Source organism: Onychostruthus taczanowskii, unplaced genomic scaffold (assembly GCF_017590055.1).
Source record: "Onychostruthus taczanowskii isolate IOZ18803 unplaced genomic scaffold, ASM1759005v1 scaffold29, whole genome shotgun sequence".
Lineage (NCBI taxonomy): Eukaryota > Metazoa > Chordata > Aves > Passeriformes > Passeridae > Onychostruthus > Onychostruthus taczanowskii.
Window position 1 is genome coordinate 8875684 of NW_024500239.1, and position 23778 is coordinate 8899461.

At 37.5% G+C, this 23778-nt stretch overlaps 1 protein-coding gene across 7 annotated transcripts in view; it reads right to left on the reverse strand.

The window, feature by feature from the left end:
- The window catches only part of ZNF407 (zinc finger protein 407), a 333883-nt gene that overhangs the window by 194760 nt on the left and 115345 nt on the right, over window positions 1-23778 (reverse strand). For all 7 annotated transcript variants that reach the window (XM_041408071.1, XM_041408067.1, XM_041408066.1 and 4 more), the window contains one exon: window positions 7881-7955. In XM_041408071.1, the coding sequence (XP_041264005.1) occupies window positions 7881-7955 (75 nt within the window). The remainder of the gene's footprint in view (window positions 1-7880; window positions 7956-23778) is intronic.

Sequence of the window (23778 nt, forward strand, 5' to 3'; positions counted from 1 at the left end):
CAACTCTTTCTCAGGCATCACAAAATATCACCTTGTATTTCAACTTGGAATGACACAAAGGGCCATGAGGATGATCAGAGGACTAAAGCACCTTTCCTATGAAAGCAGATTGACAGAGTTGGGGTTGTTCAACCTGGAGAAAAGATGGCTTTGGGTTGACCTCACTGTGTCCTTCAAATACTTGAAGGGACCTCATGAAACAGGTAGACAGTGACTTTTTGCACAGGCAAGTGGTAGGACAAGGGGAAACAGTTTTAAACTAAAAAGGATATTCATATTGGAAGGTAGGAGGAAATTTTTTACTCAGAAGATGGCGAGGCTCTGGAATAGGTTGCCTGGAGAAGCTGTGGGTACCCCATCCCTGGGAGAGTTCAAAGAGGGGTTGGATGGGGTTTTGAGCAACCTGGTATTATGGAAGGTGCCCCTTTCCATAGCAGAGGGGTGGAATTAGGTGGCCTTCAAGGTCCCTTCTAACTCAGGCCATTCTATGATTCTATGACAGCAAGAGAAAGTGGAATGATCAGTATGAAACTGACTTATGAAGTCGCTTAATTACTATTGTTTTATACATAGAACAGTGCCATTCAAATCAACTTCCAGGATCAGAAGGTATTTTATGATGCACTATGTTACTGTTACTCTCTTCTTAAAAAAATACTGTCAATAGACAGTAGAAACAAAAGTTTCTGTACAAAAAAAGTCAAGCTAGAACAGCCAGTGTTCTTTCCACAATCTTGGAGAAGAGGGGGACATCATTATGGTATTCCAGGACTTAAACGGCTGCTGCAAAGAGGAAAGAGGCTCTCTCTTCCCAAGGAAGCACGCATAGAATACAAGGGGCAAAAAGTACAAATTACACTGGGAAAGGTTTCATCTTAACAAAAAAATTATCACAAGAACCAGCATTCCCTGGAGCAACTTCCTCAGAGATGTGCCAGAGCTCTCATCAAATTTTTAACACGTGATTGGACAGAGTGCTAGATGATCTCCTCTAGGTTCCCCTCACCTAAAAAGGTTGGACCAGATGATTTTTGGACATCCATTCTAAGTTGGGCTGTCCTATGACTCTACCCACTGGAGATCAGTACAGAGCACACCTTGCTCTGTTCTGAATATGTAGGCTCATATTGCAGAAGATTGTTTTTACAGTATAATAAGACCTCCAAGTTTCCACTACTTAAGTCTCAGTCAACTTGTTTTTTAAATTATAGCACGGAGGAGGTGATTTTAGAATTGCATTCATAGTACTGCTAACTACAGAACATGTTTCTTCTGCATTTTCTTTCCACCTTGAGGTGCTGAAACTTAAGTAAACCTGGATAAACAAACATTCGTACTTAATAATTATGCAGCTGCTTTGGCTGCAGAAAAGTAGTCCTGACAGCATCATAATGCAAGAATTATGAAGTGTGTGGCTAAAAAGTAGAAGGTAAGCTTCTACCATCAGTCTATACAGCATTTGCCACAGAACTTCTGTTTTTACTTCCAAAGTTTACAAAATACTCCTCTTGATTCTTCAGAATGTATGGAAAATATTTCACTGCAGCATGGTCAAGAGATTATGTTTCTATTTCTTTTATTCTCAATAAATATTTGTGTTGTATTATATAGACTGATCAAAGTTAAAAGTCATGGTATCATCCAAGACATGGAACATTTCACTTCTATAAATATCATAACGTACAACCCTCAAAGCAGTGTAACACAGACTGCAGAATTGTCTGGTGAGGTCCCTTGCTACCAGTCCCACGCAGGTAAAAAGGGATCTGGAGATATACTGCCATCCTAATCCTTACCCTCTTGACCTACACAGTTGCCTTACACAGTGGAAGCAGCAAGCTGGGACATGCAACTGGGACAACTTACTTTCAGCTGACTGCATCAGAGGAGGGATCAGTTTGCAGCTTACAACTTTTTGGCTGATGGCATGCAACAAGGAACTGCTTTCCTGGGAAACAAACCATTGTGAAATAAAGCTGGTGCTTTCAGCAGCTACCCACACTGTCTTCCATAGATTCACCAATAATGTTAGCATACTCTTGCTAATGGAACTAATAACCTATGCTCTAGACAATACTTGATTGTTCATGAATGTGAGATCATCATTTATTTCTTGTTATGATGCTTAAAATTAGCCAAAGGTGCTCACTGTGGGCAGCATGAATCCTATTAGTACTCCCTCTATTTTCTAACAATAGCAGCTAAGCCTTCACAACAGGAAGACTGTTGCTGACTACAGAAATTTCCAAAACATCTCACATACTGAGCAATTAAAATAAACTTACTTCAGATTGTCCTTCCTTCTAAACAAAACTCTAATATTGCCAGGATTTGATAAGAAGAACAAATAATGAGTAGTAGCAAAATAACTTCATTCTTTTACAGCCCTTCACATGTTATTTTTCTTTCTGAAAAGATGCTGAAGTCATCACTTGTCTTTGTGACAGCAGTCTTCCAAAGTCTAAATGTCTGCCTAGTCTTCATTTCTTTGGAGCAAAGCAAATGCATATGATGTGTACAGACAACAAGCCATGAAGAAAGCTGTGCATTTTCAGCACATCTTCTACTTACCTGACTAAGAAGTAAGTAAGTACCTGAGGAACCACAGGTGGCTTCCTTATGTTCCTTGGTCAGACACAGACAGAGAAAAACACTCAGGCAGCAAGTGATTGTGGAGCCTGTACCTATGGAACCTGTTCCACACTCTGACATAGACACCAGACAAGAGCTGAACACCAAAGAGAAATACTGCTTGCAAAGATCAGATAAGCCTCCAAAACATGGAAAGCTGAGCATGCATATCAGGCAAAACTTCAGCTCCCAAACACTGCTAAGTTGAGTCCTTTACATACGCACACCCTCTCATCACAAACTTCTAAACAGTAAATATTTCAAGAAAAAGCTACATTTCTTTCCTTAGCACTTTTCCAAAGTATGATTATGTAACTGTCCAAAACCCTCTAAGGCAAAATGCAGGAAATAATTAATTAAGTAAAGCTTTTCATTCCGATGTAGTTAACTAGTAGTGTTGGGTTCCAGTCAAAAACTCATTTACAAGAAGCAGTAAAAGGTGATGACAAAGCTAGCAGGCAAGACTCAGCACACCACCTGCTACAGGTAGCCTCTTGCCCAGTGGATCCACATGTACTGCCAGTGCCCCTAAATGGAAACCCTTCTGTGAAACAGCCACATTCCTTCAGAACATGACCAACTGGAACAACCGGAGCAGATTATTACAAAATGATTACACAGTTACCCTTACCCTCTTGGTCTGCACAGTTGACTTATGCAGTGGAAGCAGAAAGCTGGGATGACTGGAACAATTTCCTTTCATTTGGATGTACGGCACGATACTTCGTGACTTTTGCCACTTGTTTACTCAGAATTTGCTGTAACATCAAACTAGATCTTTTTACTTTGCAGGGGTAGCATTGCCCAAAACTGGTGTATCAAGTAGTTACTATCAAAAATTTCTCTACTCAAAGAAAGAAAAATGCTTCAAAAGAAGAATTAACAGTTCAGTTAAACAAAAGAGGGTTGTACTGATGGACTTGATACACTTCTAGTTTTACATTCAAAATGGAAATATCGGGACACAGCAGCTGGTACAAGACAGTTTTCTAAATAATATACAGAACATCAACCCTGAGTTCATTTGTCCTGGCTACTTTTCTTTCACACCTCAACAATCCCTTCCACTGACATACCTACAGTCTTGTCTATTTAATGATATTTACATATTAGTAGAATTTAATATTCACAAATTCAGATGGGCTTATGCAAACACATGAAACAACTGGCACCTAGGAATTTCCTCTTTATACATCAAAGTGTAAAACATACACAAATCTTAAAAGTATGTGATATTTCAACATTATTTGACGAAGCAACTCAAACATATTTAGGTTGCTATTAAACAGTAGTAGTTATTTACCTATAGCTCTTCCTCTCAAGTTGAAATCACTGCACAGTTTTTTCAGTCAATCAAGGTCATTTCAAAATCATATGATCTTCATATGATGTTACTGGCACTGTAACAATGATCCCATTCTTAAAGCACATGAAAAATACTAGACCCTTCCAAAATCAAAGATATATTTTAATGACCTTCACAAGAATTGTTTTATAATAGATACTCCAATTCAGTGACTGTTTGTGCTACCAGCAACATTATTCATTCTTATATGAATGATTCTATTTTATTCAATGGGATTACTCATATGTAAAGTTTTTTCAGAGGCAACTCATCATTTAAAATTCATAAGGAAGATGAGGTAATTAAGCAACTATAAAGGCTTTTCTACCACTTTTTCTTATGTAAAAGAATTTTTTAAACAGATAGAACTCTAGTTAAGAAAGTATCATAAACTAAAAAATGTATATTTTACAGTACTAATGGTGTCTCAAAAAATCTTTAAAGAGTATTTATGTGTATTTTTCATATAAAAAAATTCTAAATCCAGAGTTGTACTTAACAGTGGCAGAATTTATTCTCACTGATGAATGACTTAGTGAATTTATTTTTATTTTCTTGCTCATATTTTTATGTGTGTGTATGTGTATATCTTGACAGTGAAACATCTCTTTGTTCTGTGTTCTGACACAATTTACAAGTACAGTAATGATGTAACAGAAATTAGAACTTGGCACCATTAACATTACCGATGCACTCACCTTGTCCTCAACCACAATGTCTACTAGACACAATAAAGGTGTAGCCAAAGATTTATCCTACCAATAAGATATAGTTATAGGTCCCATGAAGATTACTGACACTGAAGTACCAAATATGTACTGGCCTTGGACTTAGCAGATAACATGCCAGTTTTGAGACACATTCAAGTTGACAATAAATCAGTATCACAGTTCCAATAACAGGAAAATATACCTTAGAGGAATTCTTTCTGTTAAAACATTCCACTTTTGAGTTAGCTATTAAATGGTAATGATCATAATGGACTAGGCAGTAGGGGGTTTTGTGTCTGAAATGTGCAGACATTTTACTACAAGTTTATTTTTAAAAAACCTTTGTGATTTTCAACTGCACAGTATTTCCCCCATAAATCAACTGTCTTAAAAAAAAAAAAAATCAAATAAAAGATGTTTTAGTAGCAATTTCCTTATGAGTTACACTTGTTTTCTGTATCTGACCATGCAAACACCTCCACAGCCTCCATAACTCCTCCCTTTTGTGCACTAAAAAAACCCAATAGTGATGGAAAGCTACAGAGAGCAAGGTGCATAAGTTAAGTACTCGTTACTAAATTGTAAATGTATTTTTTCTTTCCCTTTCAGAACCATCTCTATGCCTAACACCAGCAATTCCATTCTAAGAAGTTTGTATAAAGGGTCTCAGTTTCTTGGGGTGTATGGGTTATAACAATTTTTTTCAAGCACCCTTTTGAACTTCTTTTCAATTTTCTGTTTTTGATGATAGTCATGCTGACAACTTTTTTTGGTCCATCAAATTCTGTAGTACAATTACATGAATTTACTTTTAATAAATTACCATCTTTGCATATATCAGTCAAACCATGAAGACTAAACACTTGCAAATAAAATGCATTATTAATTTAATTGTCACAGCCTATTTAGCTAGCTTCTATTAGTATTTGCTATAATATGCAATGTATCAGAGGGCAGAATCAAATTCAAAACATAAAGAATAAACTGATTATATTGTCCTAGAGAAATTAAAAAATAGCAAGCTTGCAAAATTATAATCAAAGCATTAATGTTTTACATAGGTAAGAAAACTATGTAACTTAATTTATAATATGTTTATGCCTAAAGTGATGGTTTAACATGCAGGAGAAGGATTTCTTTGGTTCCTAAAGCCATTAAAAGGCATCAAACTTTCTCATAATAGGAGAGGAAAGGTGGAAAGGAAAGCAACAGTGGTTTGGTATTTACTGCAGTAGTTCAAGTGGCTCAAACATCCCCCATCCTCAGCAAGGGATTGCTGCTAGAAATTTATATTGTTGTTTTAGCTCTGCCACTACTGTTTGATGCTGCTCTACATTAAGCTGAAGTGCCACCTGAAAAGGTATTGTGGAAAAGAAATACTCAAAAGATGGATGAAGAAATTGCAAAAGAAGAGGGCATGAAGTCGCTCCAATTCCACCTGCCTATGCTGGAGGCAAAGCCTCCCCAGCCACACCAGCAGGCAGGGCAGGGAGGCTGCAAACCTCAGCAGGGCTCCTCTGCTCCTTGGGCAGCCAGAGCCTGTAAACCTGCCACCCTCCTCCTCCTCCTCCTCCTCCTCCCCGTGCTATGCTGGCCAGCCAGAAAGCCTTGAAGGAATACGGGAAGAAATGGGGAAAACAGCCACAGCTGAGAGGCCTTCAGAACAAAACACTCAAAGAAAAGCCAGCAACAACTGCTTTAGTTAATAGCATCCTGTTTGTTTAGGAATTCATTTCAAGATGATCACTAGAAATATTCCTCTCAGGCTAAGATACTATATTTGGAAATCTATTGTATGTATCCTTTATTGTGCACATATTCACTAGGGTGATGCAAGTTATCTCTATGTTGTATTTATGATGAGTGTACAGCAAGTATCCCCTTGTAAAAGAATATATTGGTATTGAATACTTCCAGTTATAAAATAAGCCACCAGAGCAAAACACTTTTTGTAATTGTTGTGCTATGACAAGAGATAACCAACATAAACTTTATTATGATATCTGCTTTGATGAAACTGTAATTGTTTTTTCAATGCATCACTGTGTATTTTAGATTAAATAGAATATCTCAAAACTCTTGAATAATCACATGTTAGGGAAATTCTGGTTAAGCTCTTTGTAGAGGAAATCTGCTTAAAAATAAAAGCACTATCTAAATCAGTGCTAAGATATGTATTGGCTGTTAATTTAAAACCCTACTCTTAGCACCCTCCGTGATTTAAGCACGACAAACTTGTGAGGAATGGGTCTAATTGACCACGATTTCCATTGTCTTTAACAAGAAATGAACATGGCTCAGAAAGTGCTTTGCTGTGCTCTCCTACAGCTCCTATAATTTATTTTCCTCTTTTTTCATATCAAAACCAGAAAATACTCTTTATTTATGAAAGCCTACCCCCAAAGAATGAGTTACAAGGCAGTAATATTTGAAACAGTATCATGTATCCAGCAATGAACACCTCCATCTACCCAGGCTGAAAGAGAATATGAGATCTTTTGGCTACCCAAAACACATCAATTTTCTAGTTGGCCCAAAGATTCAGTGAAATAGCAGTAGCTAAGCCACAATGTGCCAAATAAATCTGAAGCAAAATCTGTTTATCTGCAAACACAGTGCCACTAAATTTGTAAAACACAGTTATATTTTAAACCATATAAAAAAAATAACCTGCTTGCAAACAAAGTTGGAGAATAAGTAGCTTTGTACAGATTGAAAAAAATAAATTAATTCATTTTAAAAATAGTGAAAACGCCAAATTTCCCTTCCTGCCCAAGAACACTTGAGGAAACTTTCTTTTTCATTCCTCTGTGGCTTTTACCTCTTCGAAAGTAATTTTATAAACCTATGAGCATCAAGGCCAGCAAGAACAGAACAAAAAAGGAAAAGAAACCCAAAAAACCCCAAACATTTGATTTTGTACTGAGAGGCACATTTACAACTATGAAAGTTTAAAGAAAATATCACCTGTCAAAAAAAGCCCCAAAAGATGAAAATCCTACACCTTTTACATGGAATTTCTTTCTACAGACATGTCATAAGCACCACAACATCAAAACACTTAAACATGTTGGATCTTTCTTGGAGTTGAGGCAAAAATCCAGATGGCTTCATTGTGGGCAAGATAAATATTCTAGAAAAGATCTCCACATACTGGGTAAGATACAATCAAAAAGAATTTTAAAGCATTTTACCTTTCTTTGGGGGTGCCAACTCCGTGTTTGCCCAGCAAATGAGTATTCAAATGCTTCTTCATCACGAATGCCACCCTGTTAAAGAGCAAATGGGAAAGAACATTTTATTAAACCTTTTTTTCTGTTTTGAGCATGCACTTGAACATATTTCATTAAAGGCAGACCTTAAAAAAAACCCTCTTCTGCTAGGATGTGACTTAGATTGGGGAGTCCATTCTGTAACAACAGGCTTCCCTCATTTTGAAGTCCCTTGGCTTTTCTCTTACAAGTCCCAACTATACATCATTGGTCAAAAACAGGAAAACCTGTTTCTGCTTCCCTTTGCAAATTAGAACATTTCACACATTATATTGATAATAGTCTATTTTACCTGACAAACATTGTCTGATGTTATAAAGTAATACAGTTTTAGTTATAAATTTTATATATTCAAGCCTTATGGGCCTGTCCTGCAACATTTCTTCATACAGGTAGTTCCATTGTTTTTCATGAGAAACATGAAAAAACAGCAAGATAAGATTCCTTAATCACTGCTTATGCCTGGTCAAACTTCATTGTATTAATTATTTAAAGAGATACACACAGAAACAAATTAATAGCCTTAGTTATTTTATAGCCTTGTGAAAAAAAAGGATGAAAAACGTGAAGCACATGTTCATGAATACACTATGAGCAGGAATATTGTTCAAACTGGCAAGACATTCTTCAAAGCACCAACAGCAGCAACAAAATACATACTACCTGGCATCATGTTTCTACCAAACCAAACACAGATAATTTACTTTAATTTTGGTGACACACGTAATGAAACAGATAGAAGCCTATAAAGTACTATTCTTCTGCCTGATAAGACCATAACATCAATTTAATTATGTCATGTGACTGCTTCAAACAATTTAGATATCAGACTGAAGCTTTAAACTAAAATGGTTCTCTCGATAAGCAAAAATTTTACTGCTGCAACTTTCAGTGTGAAAAGGGCTTGCAAACATTTTTGTTAATTATGTATTACAGCTGTCCTTCATAAAGTTAATTACTAATAGCTGAAAGGCAATAGACTCTATTTGCATATGTACATGAAAGGCATGACATATGCAAAAATATGATTTTAATTAGCATTCCATGATATGAAGGGCTACAAATCAAACTGGCATGTTATAAGATTTTTAACATTAAATGCTGAATTCATCTGGACGTGTTTGCAGTAATGGACAATGGAAGGATTGTAAAACACCAGCACTATGGGGTATAAGAGCCACAAAAGCAAAGACACAGTACTTTTCCTTTACAATTATGTTAATTTAGCTTTTCTGTGTCTGATCTTCTTTGGGCACTTGCACATTATTACAGAGAATCTCTCTTATGCATCCCTTAAGGTGTAAGAATATAATACTGTCTTTACTTAAATGATATCAATTTCCTTATTTTTTACAAAAATACATTTAAAAAGTATCCCAAATACTTTTCCCTAACCAACTTATTATTACGGCACCATAACCATTACAACTGTGAATAATCTATTACACCGTTATCATCATTACTATGCAAGTATCATCAAAATTACTGTACACAGGGAAAATCATTGTAACAAATTTAAAAAAAAGTATTCTAATAAAAGCATAAGGCATACAAAATGTACTGCCCTTGCTTTTCAACAAAAATAGAATTTCCACAAAGCTGTGGATGGTACCAAACATATTTTCATTTTGTAATACCTGTATTTCCTGTTACAAACTTCCATTTTCCCCCTTCTCTAAAAGAAAAATAAACTCAATGAAATTACTGTGAAAGGGAAATGTGCAATTAGAGGTGTAAAGGGAGATTTTGCTATTTGCATGGAATATAAAGATCCCAACCAGCTACACAATATTTGCAGGGAAGCACTTTTTGGTTTCTGAGCCCGTTTAGTTACAGCTTCCAAACAAAGGCTCACCATTTGATAAACCACACAACTGCAGGGGGTACAGACAGACATACCTTTCTGCAAAACCAAAGACAAAGGCCTTGGTAATAACATGAAGCAATTAATCTCACATTCTACCTCCTCTCTGTTGCATCTATGTTCCAGCAACCATTTTTCTGCTGTTACACAGCAGAAATCAAATAAACCCTGACTCAGTTTGGGTTTCAGCACCTGCTAACATTTTAAGCTTTTAATGTAAGGCTCGAAGCCTTCAGACTTGAGGAGTGCAGAATGCCTCAGTGCAAGTCTGGAGCACTCTGCACAGCTCAGGGGCAGCACCCCACCGTAGAGAACCAGACCTTAAGAATAAAAGCAGAGTTGCTGTTTTCATAGGAAACTGAGAACAAGATGAAAAAAAAAATACCAACAGAGACAGGCATTATTAAAATAAGAGGCAAAGTCTAAACATCCTTGTTTGGATGCTGAGTTTGAGGACCACCCATTAAAACAAACAAACAAACCCACAAAGAGAGACAAGTAAAAACTATTTGGTTTTGTTTACTAAATCCTGCAGGTGATTTTCAGAGAAGTGGTAGCAGTGTTGCTGGCTTTACAAAAGAAACACAAAAATATTTTCCATACATTCGGTAACTCTAGGTTTCAAAGTAATTAATGTTCAGTAGTAAAAAAATAATGGGTTTATGTATGCTATTTACTTCTGCTGAGGTAAATCAGTTATTCCCAAGCTACTGCTAGAATAGACATGACTTAGCCTTGGCCTTTTAAACTAATCTTACGAGAAGTCTGACTGGCACCTGTAAGTACCCACTGAGTGAATGCTTTCAAGATATATTGCATTGATATATCTTCAAATCAAAAGGAATCTTTCCATCAGCAATTGATAAGCATCAATTCAGGCTTCACCCAATTTCTCATTTCTTGTTTTTAATTCTAGTGGAAGTATAGACGTTCAAATGCTAAAAACTAACTCGTTTCAGAAGTGCGTCAAAAGGGAGTAGAGAAAACCTGTCATCAAACCAACTCTGTTTCAAATATGTGCAAACCAGGCCATGCTAGAAGCCTGGGACCAGTTTTATAAACTCTGATCTGTACAAATTCATCCTCCACCCCCATGAAGACAAGAAGTCACAGCCCAGCTGCTCTCCTGTCATAGGCTTAGGCAGAGATGTCTAGCCTACGCATCCATGTCATGATCACTGGGAGTTCCCTTCATTTGGTAGGAAGACTACTAGAAGCCTCCTCTTAAAGAGGAACAAGGTGAGTAAGCAGGATTCCTTTTGCTGGCAGTAGCATTGTGTTGGGTTAACTTTTTCAGTGATTTTCAACTACTCTGGCTTCAAAACCAACAACATCCTTAGTCATACACTCTATGTTGAAATTACAGGATAAATTAAAGACAAGTTGAAAAATTACACAGAGCTTTAGAATAGCATCTTCATTCCCTATAGACAACTTTTTGCACATAAACTATAAATAAAAATTCCTTTAAATCATAAATACATGAGCACCTTTCCCAAAATAAGTTCACAGAACATTCTGGTTTCCTTTTAGAAGAGTTGTGGTTTGTAGGAACGTGACCATTCATATTCCATGGCAATCTTCAAACAGTATTTGGACTCTCTCAGAATGTCTGCAACTGATTTAGGAGCCTCTATAGACTTGTCTTCAGATAAAAGCACATTTTAAAGTACAAAAGAAACAAAGGGACTTCTAATTCTGGGAATAAAAAAACATTGGACAATCTTTACTTCCACTTTTTATTCTAGTGTAATACAAATTTTTCAGCATGTACAATGTTTATCATCACAGTACGCAAGGAATAGGAATAATCTGTCATGTATTGTCTGTTTTCTATTTTCTCTGTGGGGAGAGAACTGTTCTCTGTGAAGTATCTTGCTTTGAGAGGGCAAAAGATTCTAAGTTTTATTATGTTTTGAATCCATAATATCCTTTTCAATAAGTACATCAGTGGGTTAGTCAAAAGCCTAAAAAAAAGCCACCCAGAAGCAAACACACAACACACACACACAAACCAAAACAAACATTCTGGGCCATAAGGCCATGAAACCTGTCATTTCCTGCATGTTGACCAAGCGCCTTGGCCTAGGAAGGAGCCACATGTTACTTCTACCAGAAAGTCACTCGAAGCTATGGTGACAGACCAGTCATCTTCCAACTGCACATAACTGTTAAGGAGGGCCAGCACGGGAATTATTTTTGTGGGACTCTACAAACAAGGTATCAAGCAGCTGAAGAGCAATTTTAAATCACTTCTCAGTGGATACATTGCTCTCTGCAATTGCTCTTGGAAAATTTATCTTACAGACAACAATGTTCAATGACAGCAGAAAAGTCAAGGAGAATAACAATGAATATCTAGCCTTTATTCATATTCTCAATATCCTTTACATCTCCTTTAAACTGTCCAAAACCTCTTTATACACAAATTTAACTCTGAGAATACAGGTAAGCTAGTGCATAACCCAAGTACATAGGATGTTTTAAAAAGCTGCTTGAGAGCCTTTAAAAAAACCAAAATCAAACACATAAACAAATCCAAGAATTTAGTACTTTGTTTTAGCATAAGTTTCAGGCACATAGAAAGGATAGAATGTTTTACCATTTTGGATGAATCAGCCGGGAGATCTGACAGCATCAAGGAATAATAAGAAATAGGATCTCAAACTTTTATACATCATCACAGAATACAATGAAATATACAATGAATATATTATCCTATTCACATCAGGTTTTGTTTTCTATGATCTGTGCTTGAATTTCTGTCCATGTATCTCCACATGAGGCAAGAAACCAGAAAATCAAGGCAAGCTTCACAGATGATGCCAAGAAGGGGGACCGGGATATATTTAGGCAAGTAAAGAAGAATCCAGAATCTATAGTTCTTTCTAAATTAATGAAGTATACTTGCACTTACTGTGTCTCGAAAAACACTGGAAACCCTAATTGTTGTAGCTGAATGTGTGGTTCACATGGAGCCATGCCAACAGTGGTAAAAGAAAGAAATAGTGCATTTTCTCAAGAAATACCAGGATGCACACGTATTTCAGAACATTTAATAAAATTTGTATATGCAATTACAGATTTTTGCATGCACTTAAGTTGTGCATGTTCTACCCTTAAAAGCAGAACTTCTCATATTCAAATTAGCACTTAGTCAAATAGTTTTAAACAGTGGACATGAACTAAAAAATGTCAAAGTTTTCAAATTCTCCAAATTATGTAAAAAGTTGCTACCCAAATCTCATGTCTCCACCAGGATTTATTCAGCAGGTTAACTTCAGGAACAAGAGCACAGAGGCAAACAGAACTATCCAGAAAGCAATGGTTTTCTATGAACGAGCAAGCTTTTCTTTCAATGTATCAAAAATCTAAGTTTCTGAGAATTTCTTCAAGTCCATCATTTTTGGATGTTTGCTGATTCTGAAGGGTCCAGACTGGGGCTCTGATAACTCTCTTGCATGACTGCGTGCAAGGGATTCAATTTAAAAGAAAGTATCTGGCAGGGCAGAGTCTGGTGTGGAAGATATCCAGTAGTCTGAAAGGCTTCATGCCCTTTGTGACAAGATGTCAGGTTCAAGTAAATATCTGGCAGGGCGAAGTCTAATGTAGAAAACATCCACATATCTGAAAAACTTCATGCCTTCTATGACAGGACGTCAAGTCCTAGATCCCTGCACAGGAAAGATGGGGCTTTCTCCAGACTCATTTACCAGCCAAATAAAGCAGGTCTTATTATTTCCAAATAAAGAAGATGGTTATGCTTTGTAAGCTTAAAAAAAATACATCAATAACGTTCTAAAAGGTTAACAAGTCATCACGCAGTTTGCAGTGCTGAGAGCGCTGTGACACGCTGCCTTCTACTCCCTGCTGACCCCATGTGTCAAAGAAGGATATGGCTGCTCTATGCTCCACCCTCACCAACACCGGTAATTAAACTGGGAAGCCAAACACATCCACCCATCCACATCTTCAGGTGTGTGTAACTTGGCAGAATGGAAAATTCAAACTTTTCCTCTTGAAACAAGAAACCAAAAGAGGTAAGTGAAGACAACCTTGCCATCACTAACAAGACAAGAACCCAGATTACAATGGGAAGATATCATGGTAATTCATGGAACCTAAAGACCAACAAACCTTTTGAATTTCTGAGAACTACCAGCCTTTCTGCTTCAATTTTGGGTGGTTTTTAGGGTGTTGTTTGTGTTTGGGGGGGAGAGGGGGTGTTACTATTTTCCATGCAACAACCAGGTATGTTTCTTAATTATTAGTAGCTTCTTTTCCATGGAGAAGTTCTGCTACTGAAGTTTAAAACCCAACATTCTCAAATGTTTTTTCTGTTACTATGAAATCATCAATGCAATGAGTACAACCTTCTCATCTTAAAATACGTCATCTCCTTTTTACTGTTACTTGTAACAAGCTAGCAAAGAAGCCCAGCTGCCCAAAAAATAAAGACGACAACTTGTATTATCAGAACACCTGCACACAGCTAGCACCCAAGGTAGAATTGAGCATTGCAGCAGCCACTGTTCCTGCCTTGCTTTGAACAGGATGACAGACAACAGGATTGTCAATGTGCTGTTCAATGACCTGCATCAATCTCAAGAATAATTTACTGCTATATCAGACAGATCATTATGGATGAGTTGCGCGCTATCAATCAATCAATCGACTGTGTTGTTCCTGCATATTCCTGCATCTATCAACCAGAAGAGAGAGAGACATCCCTTAACATATTCTTGTTGCTCTCTGCCACCAATCTGCTATTCTCAAGATGGCAAAGAATTATTAGCCCCATGGCCATAAAGTTGTAGCAACTGGCACAGTTATCTCGTCTTACATATTCTAGCAGAAGAGACCTGGTTACAAAGAAAGAGCAAACTAAATAAAACAGGAAACATCCTCTACTGTTCCACTTAAGCTTGTTTTGCCATCAGAAGTTGTTTTCTCACCATCCCACTTTGAAGAGACGTTATGTTATAATATAAACCATCCAGGACATCCAGAAATTTAGTCTGTTATTACAAGCAAGGACTGTGGCAAAAAAAAAGGAATTCAGTGGCAGTATTTATACAATTTGCTCCCCCATGAGGGAGCTCACTTACCTGTGTGCCTCACCTGAAGTTACTTACTTTGTAACTGAAATCAAAAAGGTTTCCTGCAAGTTAGCTCAGGGTCCATTCTGAACTTTTTTGTTTTGAAGGTATTGTGTAGAAGTGTTTTATTTTAAATATAAAAAGTACCCTTCAGTGATAGCGGCAGGAATAAGCCACGTCCAGCCAGTTATAATTATTATTAACGTAAAAGTGAGTAGAAACTTAAGAGTGGAACTGTGAACTTTTATATTTGAAGAGAAATAACAAGTGTTAACTGTAAGTAAAAAAATGACACTCTGCTTTTATTTGTTTGAAGAGCAAATATAAAATAGCTAAACAGTGGCAAAACTGCTAAAGTCAGGTGTTCCATCTGTCAGAAGATCACCTTACAAATATATGAGAAAATCAGTACCACTACAAGAAATGTTTGTTTCAATATTCAGAGAAGTTAATGAATGTTAAGTGATAATGGTAGACAGCAGTATGTAATTAGATTTCTAAACACATCTTACCAAATCACTTCTTAGCTAAAAGAATCACATGTTCTATTAATTTTCATTGGTTATTGAGCATCTGTAACTGTCACCTCTAACAGGTGTTTGGTAATCTAACAGCTGCACAAAAAAAAAAAAAAAAAAAAAGAAAAAAAAAGAGAGAATCACAATGTACTTTCTCTAGCACTGCTATCAACCTCTCAAGTCTACCACAACGCAGAACCTCTTTTCCTAAAGTCTGAAATGCAACCCTATGTTTGGTGTTGGGAGTGCCTTGCATTTAAGAGAGATTAATACAAACTTCCAAAACCAGGACATCACCAGAAAACACACTTGCCATGCTACGTGAAGCTGCAGAAATGCTTTAAACATAAATGAAGGTTTACATCTGTAAGCACTGTGATCCAGAATAGTGCTTTAGCAACCTTACCACCAAGACACAGCTTATGTCTTTTATTTTTTCATGATTTCCATATCCAACAGTCTCATAACTGATTCCTCCCTTATCCATTCTTTCCACTTTCTTCAGTTACTGGCTTGCCTTCCTGCTCATGACCGAGTCCATCTCCTACCACGCTCAGGACTTCAGATAAAGAATTTGATGCAGTAGGCATCAGTTCCACATATCATCATTTAGCGCCTGGAAAGCAACAGCAGGATAAACAGGCTAGTATTGGAAGGCAGAAATTGTCTATAGTTAATTCAATATTTTGGGTGGGTCAGGTGAACCACATCTCTAAGGGCCCTGAGAGGAGTTTTGAAATAGTGGACTTTCCACAGACAGTTGGTGAAGAGTTTCCCAGTGATCTCAACGAGCAAAGTCTGTGCCTTTTGAAAGTGCAAGAAACGGACTATAAGGCTATCTCAAAATAAGGTCGTTCCAATGACTTTCTACTTAAAAGTAGAATTGATAGAGCCAAACAAATATATTTAATATCTTGCTATTCCTAAATGAAAAGTCAGTTTTGATGTAGCTTCTTCCTGACAGCTGAGAAATCACACTGCAGACTGAATTACCAGGTTTATGCAGATCTTCTAGAGGAAGAGCTATCTTGAGAATGAAATTCTCCTCATCAAAAGAATCTACTGTTGCCTGTCTTTAAAAGAAATCAAAACAAATCTAAAGATAGTTGATTTGTCGACTAGAAAACACATAGGGCCTGCAGTAGCAGTGCCACATACATAACTCAGTCAATTCTGCAGCTACAGTGCCTGTGGTCTTTTGCAAAGTTGAGAGGTACCAAGAAAGGAATGAGATGAATAAATTGGTCACTATCTGATGACTGAACTGCTCAGAAGTCATACACAATCAGAAGACACACACAATTTTTATTGACAATTTCCCCACAATTTGAAATGCTGCTGGTGATAGATGGTGGCTGGAGCGAAGACTCTGCAGTCTGCTTGATCTGTGAGAGTAGTGAGAATGTTGCCCTAGGTCTTTGCCTGACATAGAAAAGCAAGTGCTGGTTGATTTGTTTATTCCCGAGACTTAAACTCAGCTGTAAAACACATCCTTTTTGCCTTACATCCAGGCATTCCACAAGACTGTTTGACTGTAGGTAGAAAACAAAATACTTCAGAATATCTTTTTGCCAAAGTAGCTGCATAAAAATAGTAAATCTATGACAGCAAGATCTAATCTGTAACCATCAGTAGTACCATACACATGCATGAACCTTTAACAACAGGCTGGTCGAATCAGAACTGACTGGCTCCAGCCAAAGAAATCAAAAGGCTATCATGTGGATCAGATTGGTTTCAGTCCACAAAAAATGCATCTCATACTTGTATCCCCATTAATATGTTTAAAGCACAAGGATGGTTCTGGCTTTCCTTGTCCAAGGGCTCTTGGGCCTGGCCATTGCTACCTCAGGGACTAAGAACCACCTAACACTGTGTCATCAGGCCAACCTAACACCTGACAAGCATGTCTGATTAATGTTTGGTTTTTCTTTGTTGGAAGACATCTTTGTTAGTACCTGAACATAAGTAAAAGCTCAGAGTTTTCATTTTCAACTGACATCTCAGTCTCTCCAGATACTCTCATTACAGCCATGCCCAGCTCTTCCCAAAAGTGGAGTGCTGCAACAACTTCCTCCTACCACAGAAGAAGGAGGCTGACTGAAGAAAGTAACAGTGTCTCTCAGAGCAAATCACGATATACAGACCAGACAGACTGTTATGCACTATCCAAGTATTACAGACTGTTGCAGTGAGTTTTGAGGTGGGGCACCCCGGGGATGTCCCCGGAGGGCCCCCTAGGCTGTGAGCTGGCTGGCAGCAGCAGGCAGGCAAGGAGACTCCACACGGCTTCTGATCAGATGAAGGTTTATTTGGGGTCCCAACCCCGGGTACAGCATGGCTACTGAGGGAAAAGGGGGGAAGGGGGAGGGAGGGGGAGCCTCAGGGAGGGAAGGGGCAAGAGGGGGGAAGAGGCTGGGAGAGAGGAAGGGCTAAGAGCCAGACTGATCCCCTAGCACAGCTTAAGAGGGGAATTGAAGTGGGCGCGGAATCAGACTTGGGCCAATGGAATGACAGATACAGGATGGTTCAGGGCAGACCACAGGCTTAGAACATACCATACATTTCGGAGGGGTGAGACAGAGCATACCATTTAAATAAAATGGAATACAACAACAGACCTAAAAAGCTCTCTCAAACTATGGCAGTGATCACAGAGGATGCAGATGATATAAAGAGCAGCACAGAAGTCTATCCAAGTAAGAATTCCAGGCATAACAGTGGTGTTACTCTACTTATACCATAAAAAAATGCTAACACCTCTCATCACTTCAGTCACATACTTAGCAGGGGAATCACTGAAGCTGCCAAGCAGTCTGGTCTTTCTCAGGTTTTCCTGTGATGGCCAGCAGGAGCCACTTCAGAAATCCAAAGCCAGGACTGAAGAGACTAAGAGTACTCACCTGAGATATAAGTTACTAAAGCAGTAAAGAAAAAAAAAATTCCACTGAAATTAGACAGATGTTTTACACACACAAACACACACACACATACAGAATTCAGCCCACATTCATGCAGCCTGATAAGGATATTGCATGCTCTTGGTATGAAGACTGTCATCAGTCTGGAAAAACCACAGGAATATAGATCAGACAAATCAGTACAGTCATAAAGATGATATCTGTGACACAACAGAAGATGTTCTCTGGCAAAGATTACTCCAATTCCAGCCAGTATCTGAGATTAACTCTGACCATTTCTGGCCACAAATCAAACATGAGAGATGTAGGAACTACATAGGTGCCCAATGGAATTGAGGAAAAAAAAAAACAACACCATCTTTGATCTCAAGGGCCTGGAAAAACCTACAGACACATGCTGAGTGTACCTATGAATAAAGAAGTGAAGGAGAAATCAGTGTAGTTTCAAACAAAGGCTTGTATGCTCTCTAAAAGAGAAGAATTTACAAAGTACCCCAAAAAGATGCAATAAAAGGAATATATATTGCTAACAGGAAAAATTAGAGAACTTCAGTTTTATATACGAAGTGACAGCCTGGTCCTATAAAGAAACATAAACCATGTCTAAAAGAAAATATTTTTTGAGCATCTTCCTGAAATTAAGTTCCAGTGAAAGGGTTTTTCCTTCCTAATCCATGCTGTCATTGCAACCACAGCCCCATAAAGCCTCATGTCAGGCGCCAGCACAAAATGATGGGATTCCACAGGTCCATTTCAATAGCAGGGGAACCAAACAGCACAGGTGACACAGGTACATACGCACGCTGTGGTGCTTCGTTTTATTCAGTATTGCATCACATTTTGATTTCCATGAATGGGTTCCTGTTAGAGCACTAGAATTTAACATGCTCGCAACTGACACATGTCCAAATGACCACCTGAATTCTCCATATTTCCTGGAGGTCACTTACCACCATGGAACAGAGCATGGAACCACTGACATGCAATTCTCTGCTTAGCTTTGTAACAAGATGCAAGTAAAATGGCTCTCACATTGGAGCCAACACGCTCCCCACTGTTTAACCCCTGACACCCACAAGGCTTGCTGCAGGGATGAGCTGCAGGACAGTTTGCAGCTGAGAAAGGCCTCAAGTTTTAGGAAGCTTAAAAACATTCTGCAAAGATTAAATACATAGAAAATGCTTCCGCATTTTATATTAACAGAAATAAGCAAACAAAAAAAAATCCAACAAATTAAAGGGCTGTTCTGTTTCTTTACAATTTCTCAGATTAGCAGAACTCCTTTCAAAAAAACTCTTATTATTTATTACATGAAATATCTGTACCTGGACAGACATAGAGACAGAAATAGTCTGATCAGTGTGCAACTTTTAAAATACTGAATAGCAGGCAATGTTATGTACAACACATAGCTGAATGAATAGATGGAATTGATTTTATAAAGGAGTAACAAACAAAATAGTCCAAAATATTAACTGATAAACACATGCTGGGGTGGAAACAACCTATTAGAAAATTACTGTAAAGACCCTCAAATGGTTCAAGGGAGAAAAAAGTCCAATTTTCCACATAACCTGAGAGCACTGAGTTTTCTGATTGTAAGATCCAAGGAACCTGTAAACCCAAGGCTCTAATTTTCTTATGGCGACTGCGTAATATTTTGCAAAGTAAAATTGACTGAGATGGAAGCTATTTTGCATGGTACAGTGGCGATGGCTAACAAATGAGAGTTTTGTGGGCTGAATGTTAGTCCCCTGCCTCATCTGCCACCCCTAATGACAGCAGCCACCTGCTGTTTTATTGTCACAGCTGGAGCCGGTTCACACTCCTTGGTGCTGAGCTCTGCCCATGAGCGCCAAGCTCTCGCCTCGCCTCATTACTTTGATGAACTTTTTATGGTCAGCACCCATGAAGACCTCATCTAGGACTATACAACCTAGATCGGCTTCAGGGAGTGCTTCCAGCTAGCATGAGGTGATAATACACAGTGACACCATGGCTGCTACTGCCTGTCACTTAGGCAAGTCACTATACTTCTGGCTCTACAGGGCCCTCAACAGGTAAAATGCCAGGAAATTCTCCTTTACAACCAAGTTGACTGCCTTTCTTTTCACACTGCAACATAGACAGATCATATCCTGCTACCAGCATTTAGCTTTTCAAAGATAGATATTACAATAAAAAATGTATCATGCTGTTTATGGCATATAACTACAGAGAAGAAATCTCTACATTCCTTGAACATAACCCTGTTGCCTTCCAAAAAAAGAAAGCAAGCATGAAAACCATATTACAGCTTGATTAACGCCACCAAATAGGGGAAAAAAATAATTACATGCATATTGCAAAAGGAGCATTTCAACTTAAATGAGCAAAAAGCACAGAAACAAAAGTTAAGCCAGTCAAACCAAATTATTAAGCAAATGAATTCACAGTGGAGAATGATATGTTACTTCCCTCTCACCTAAAACCCCCCACACTTAAACGTCTATTAGATATGATATTTTCTGTAATCCAGATAACAACAAAGCAAAGCCTTTTACATCTTTTTTTCTTAATCCAAACAGTCTGTTACTATTTTCTTCTAATTTAAAAGCAAATAGAATCATCCTTTCCTTTTCAATTTTTTTTTTGTACTAACAAACATTCTGAATCTCCTGAGCCTGTATAGAATTTTAAACTTCGTCAGAAATTCTTTTATTGACGCACTTAGAGCAAACTATTTTATGCTTGATCACTGAAATTTAACCCCAGGTTTACTTTCAGCAGCAGAATAATTATTTTGGTGTCAACAGTGTTTTACATTTGCTCATATTTACATATATCATTAAGATTAATATATGAGCTATTAATAATAATTTCATTAACATTCTGAAATCATCAAATAACATTTTGACTTTTGAATGGCTGTAGGCTATTATAAGCCTAAAAACCAGAACATTTTCAGTATTCATTGTGTAGCAATCCAGCTGATCAGTTTTGACAAATTCATGCAATGTTATAAGCCATTAAACTTCATTTAGTTTCACTTAAAAATTCCACCTAAAAATAAAAAGCAAACTGTCTTTTTTTATACAGACAGTATGATTTCTAGCAGTTACCAGCTCCCAGGATCCTCCAAAAGAAACTGGAGTTTTATTTCTTTTATTGAAATGTTTTAAAATTTCTCAAGGAGTTTTTGAAATAATATTTTTGAGACCACTGACCTAGCAAGAGTTGAAAATCTCTAATATATTACAGCTCAACTGAGCTCCTGACAAGGGACAGTGCTGCAGAGACACTGTGCTTCACATACTACCCCTACAAAAAATGGAAACTTAAAAATATGTTGCTGAGCACAGGTTATGTCTGCTGCATTTTGGAGAATTTACACATGCCCTTCTTTATGAGTGCTTTTTAAATTTCACCTAAACTGCAGCTGAAGAGATAGAAGAAAATAATGATGCAAAAAAAATTTCTATTCTGCTGAAAGCTGAGCACCACCCAGACAGTCATGAAGTATTAAAGAGACCATGAGAACACACAGAACCTTCCATAATGAGGGCCTAAAATATATATCAGTCCCAAATAACAACAATGCAAATTTCTCCACCACTACAGTTTCTGAAAGCACTTGTCTTCTGCACGAGTTCAAGAGAACTACTTGTGAAGCACAGTGACAGACAGATCACATCCTTCAGAGAATCCAACAACAGAAGAGAAAATTGCTTTTAGAAGAAAAAGAGATTCCTTTCTTTTGACTAGATCATGTATTTGTCAAGTGCAAAATTTTTAGGACTCATTTTGTACCCTTAAAAATAAAACATCAAAAATGCAGCTTGACCAGTGCAGGGTAGATATTATGAAATGGACAAACTGCCTCAGTGGAACAATTAAAGGTTTCAACAGTACAATCTCTTAAATGGTGCCAGTAATTAAATAACAATAGCTGAGAGGTTTTTTGTTTGTTTGTTTGTTTGTTTTAAACCAGAAGTATGTCAGCAGTGGTATGTCTATTGCATGCTTTGTGATATAGCACACTTAAAAATTTTAAAAATTTCAAGCTTCTTTTTTATCAGTCACTAATTCATAAAGAAAATGCTCCAAAACAAGTAGCTAGGTATTTCTTGTCCTGTTATAAAGGAATTTGTTAAAGAATGCATAGCTACACGGACTACCTATATTTGCTCCCTGTCTTACAAGCAGGTAGCCTGTACACACATATAAAAATTTGGAAATACTTTTCCTTTGTAACACTGGTTTGCCTTGGCATTATGACTGTGTTTTAGACTTCTACTCTAAAATATAACTTCAATTTACCCAGCACTTACAGTTCACTGGTCTGTAATTCTTAATATCCCTCTATTTTCCACCAATTTTAATTTTAGTCGCTGTTATTTAAAGTTCATTTTCCATGCCCTTTCAATTGTGATTTTTTTCCAATGTGACAACAAACCTAAGTGTCATTTCTGATAGTGACTTTCAATACAAAGAAGACAAACTTTTTAGAAGAGAAGTGGTAAAAACTTATGAGACAATAACAAGGTGTGGTCAGTATAAAGATGAGCTCCATGTGAACAGTCTGGATGTGGTGGGATTTGTATCCAATTACTAATCCTCTGAGCTATTCAGCCCCCTGAACAATAAATTTCTATAAGCTGATCCCTTAACCCATCACCAGCTGCTCATGCTACTGCTTTTCAATATTGATGACGAAAAGGGAAACACCTTCAATCTCCACAATAAGGATGCTCATCTTGGAAAGTCCCCAGACCTCTTTTCTCATCTAATGATCCTACGAAAACAGGAATAGGCATATAAAATTATTTGGCTTAATGTAAATATTCTGTGTTCTCTACTTACTCTGAGCACACAAAAGACTGCAGTGTACATATTTTCCTAGCACTGAATAGAAATAAAGGTCAATCCTAAAAAATGGCTAAACTTCTATGCCTGCTGTTGAAGAAAAAGATATCCATATGAAAGATATCGGAGACATTGCTGAGGAACTGCTCACCCTTTAAAAAAATATTACCTCTGTAACACTGTCAATGCCAGTGTCAGGCTGGGCAATTAGCCAATTAAGAGTGAATAAGAACTGCCCAGAAACTATTTTAATTTAGCCTCAGAATATTTGTGAATCTGTGAGCTGGTGTGTTTGTGATCATGCATCAATGGAATCTGGTTGTTCATGCCAGGATTCCTTATCACACTTTTCTGCCTCTTTGAACCCGCACATTCCTGCAATACAAAATGGACATGTGTCTGCTGATAATGTCAACATACTTAGGTTCACAAGGAGAGATTTTGTATAACTAGATCTAAAGTAGTCTTTGTATTCATTACCAGACCCTGTCTGCTTACACGAGGCTAGAAGAGTAGAAGAATCCAATACTGCAAGCTTCTCTAGGAGACATTAAAAGACAACAGGTGTGGAAG